At 42.4% G+C, this 2,432-nt stretch overlaps 1 protein-coding gene across 1 annotated transcript in view; it reads left to right on the top strand.

Annotated features, from left to right (window-relative positions):
• Positions 1-2,432, top strand: part of Ckap2 (cytoskeleton associated protein 2) — a 17,354-nt gene that overhangs the window by 8,908 nt on the left and 6,014 nt on the right. Inside the window, exons 3-5 of the mRNA XM_021170216.2 lie at positions 79-196; positions 284-1,107; positions 1,909-2,113. Coding sequence (XP_021025875.1) covers positions 79-196; positions 284-1,107; positions 1,909-2,113 — 1,147 coding nt within the window. The remainder of the gene's footprint in view (positions 1-78; positions 197-283; positions 1,108-1,908; positions 2,114-2,432) is intronic.

The following is a 2,432-nucleotide window of genomic DNA, read 5'->3' as shown; positions in this document are numbered from 1 at the left end:
TTTAAGATCCTGGGGCCTTGAATGACCTCAATAAATAATAAAATATTATTAGATATTCTCTTGCCTCTTCCCTGAAAGCACATTTCCTTTGTACAGAAATAATTTTTTTCTTTTAATTAATAGAGATCAGAAAATGATAACATCTGAGGATCGGGTCCAAGAAGGGAAAAAAGTTGTGAAACTCAANACAGAAGTGGTAAGATACATGTCTAGCCCTCAGACCTTCTGATACTCTTTATGAAGAAATGGATTCTGAGATACTGATTTCTTTTAACTCTTCTAGGCTGATAAGGAAAATATTGAAAGTACAGTTGAGAAAAACTGCATTCCATTAAAAGCTGGAGAAGTAACCAGCTCAGAAATACATAATTCGAAGGATAATGTTCAAGCTGTGCCGTTATTATCAACAAGAGATGATTTGCCAGGTCAGACTGTGACATTAGACCAGGCATGTCACCATAAAGACAATAAAAAGATGCAACTGACTACAGAGAAGCCCAAACAAGACACTAATGTGTCTAAAAAGCGAGTGCTTGGCTATTATCATGGCCAGATTGTTCAGTCCAAGATTAATTCGTTTAGAAAGCTTCCCAGTGTCAAAGGCGAGAGTCTTACAACAACCAAGAAACTTCCCCCTACTGTGTCTAAAGCCAGGAAGGCTCAGTGTGAGCCTGTGAACACCGTCAGCGTAAGAGCCTCAAATACAGCTGCTGCCACCAAGTCTGCAGACACTAAACCTGTGAGCACTACGTCAAAGGACACACTTGTGCGACCACCTATCCGAAGCCTCCACAGTAGTTCCCACGGAGCTGCGAAACAGGGCCTCAGCAGGCCCCTTGCCAATGTNNCAGTCAGAAAAGGGTTGCTTGAAACGGAGTCACATCGACCAGAACCAGTTGGGTCTGTTGTCAAAGCCAGTTCTTCTCAGGACACAAAAAGAGACAAGGCCCCANCAAGAAGCATAGCATGTAAAGATGCAGCCAGGACTGATCCGTCTAATACCAGACTGATGGTAAAGTCAAAAGATACTGACCAGCGCAGATCCACGATCGCAGGAGCAAGTGTTCATAGATCAGCTCAGCTCAAGGACGCCACCGCAGAGAGGAAGTGAGTGGATGAAGCTCACTTTGTTTGCTTAGTTTTCAGTAGAATATCACTTGTGGATTTAGCTTTGTAACTTCCTTGAACGTATTAGAATTTCTTTAATTTATTATTTTCTGCCTCACAGGCAAATTTATGTATGGAACCAGAAGACCAAAAAGTTATGTGTTTAAGTGTGGTGTACTGGTTGCTTTTGATTTCAGCTGGACAATTAAGAACAGTTGAGAAATACTTATAATTTATTCACTTAAAAACCTAATCTTGGCTTCTTTTGGGGGAGGTGTTATTTTTTATTTTCTTTATATGCGTGAGAGCATTGGCTCCTCTGGAAGTGGAGTTACAGGGGGTTGTGAGCCTCTTGATGTTGGTGTGAGGAACCAAGCCTGGGTCCTTTGGCAAGAGCAGTAAGCACTCTTAACCTCTTAGCCATCTCCCCAGTTCTAATATATCTATCTAATCTTGCTATGTCTCTGCAGACAGATATGCTCCAGCAGTTTAGAATGATGGATAGACTTGAGGTTGTTGTGATTTGTGTATGGGTGGTTTATGTGCATGTATGTCTTTGTACCATGTGTGTTCCTGGTGCCCACGGAGGCCAGAAGAGGGCGTCAGATCCTCTGGAACTGGAGTTAGAAATGGTTGTAATGCACCCTGAGGTGCTGGGAATCAAGCCAGGGTCCTCTGGAAGAGTGGTGGTGCTGCTGCGCTGTCTCTCCAGCCCAGATCTGAACTATATTTAATTATTCCACTTAGCAGGAAGCCACCATCAAAATCTAAGTTATGTCTATGTGCTGTTTCTGGTTGTAGAGCTCAGATGACCGAGTGGAGAACTGGCAAAGGAAAGGGGCTAAAACGACCTCCTCATTCAGTAGTCACCCAGGCTGAGCCAAAGGGGCAAACTGAAAACCCAGTTGGGTCCTTTTGGACTACCATGGCAGAAGAAGATGAGCAGAGATTATTTACTGAAAAAGTAAACAAAACTATTTCTGAATGCCTGAACCTTATTAATGAGGTACAGTCTTTTTTGTTTGTTTGTTTCTTTGTTTTTAATGTGTATGGCTGTTTTGTCTGTATTTATGTCCATGTGCANTCCTGGTACCTGTAGAGGCTAGAAAATGGTGCTAGATCATCTGGAACTGGAGTTACAGATGGCTGTGAGCCACCATGTGTGTGCTGGGAATTGAACCCAGATCCTCTGGAAGAACAGCTAGTGCTCTTAAATGCTGAGCCATCTCTCCAGCCCTCTCGGTAGAGCCCTTATCTTTATACATTCTATGATTTAGAAATGTTTTAAGATTTGTTGTTGTTGTTATTTTACTTATGTGCTGAGA

Source organism: Mus caroli, chromosome 8 (genome assembly GCF_900094665.2).
Source record: "Mus caroli chromosome 8, CAROLI_EIJ_v1.1, whole genome shotgun sequence".
Lineage (NCBI taxonomy): Eukaryota > Metazoa > Chordata > Mammalia > Rodentia > Muridae > Mus > Mus caroli.
The sequence above is the reverse complement of the archived record's forward strand: the minus strand, read 5'-3'. Positions and strand labels throughout refer to the sequence as shown.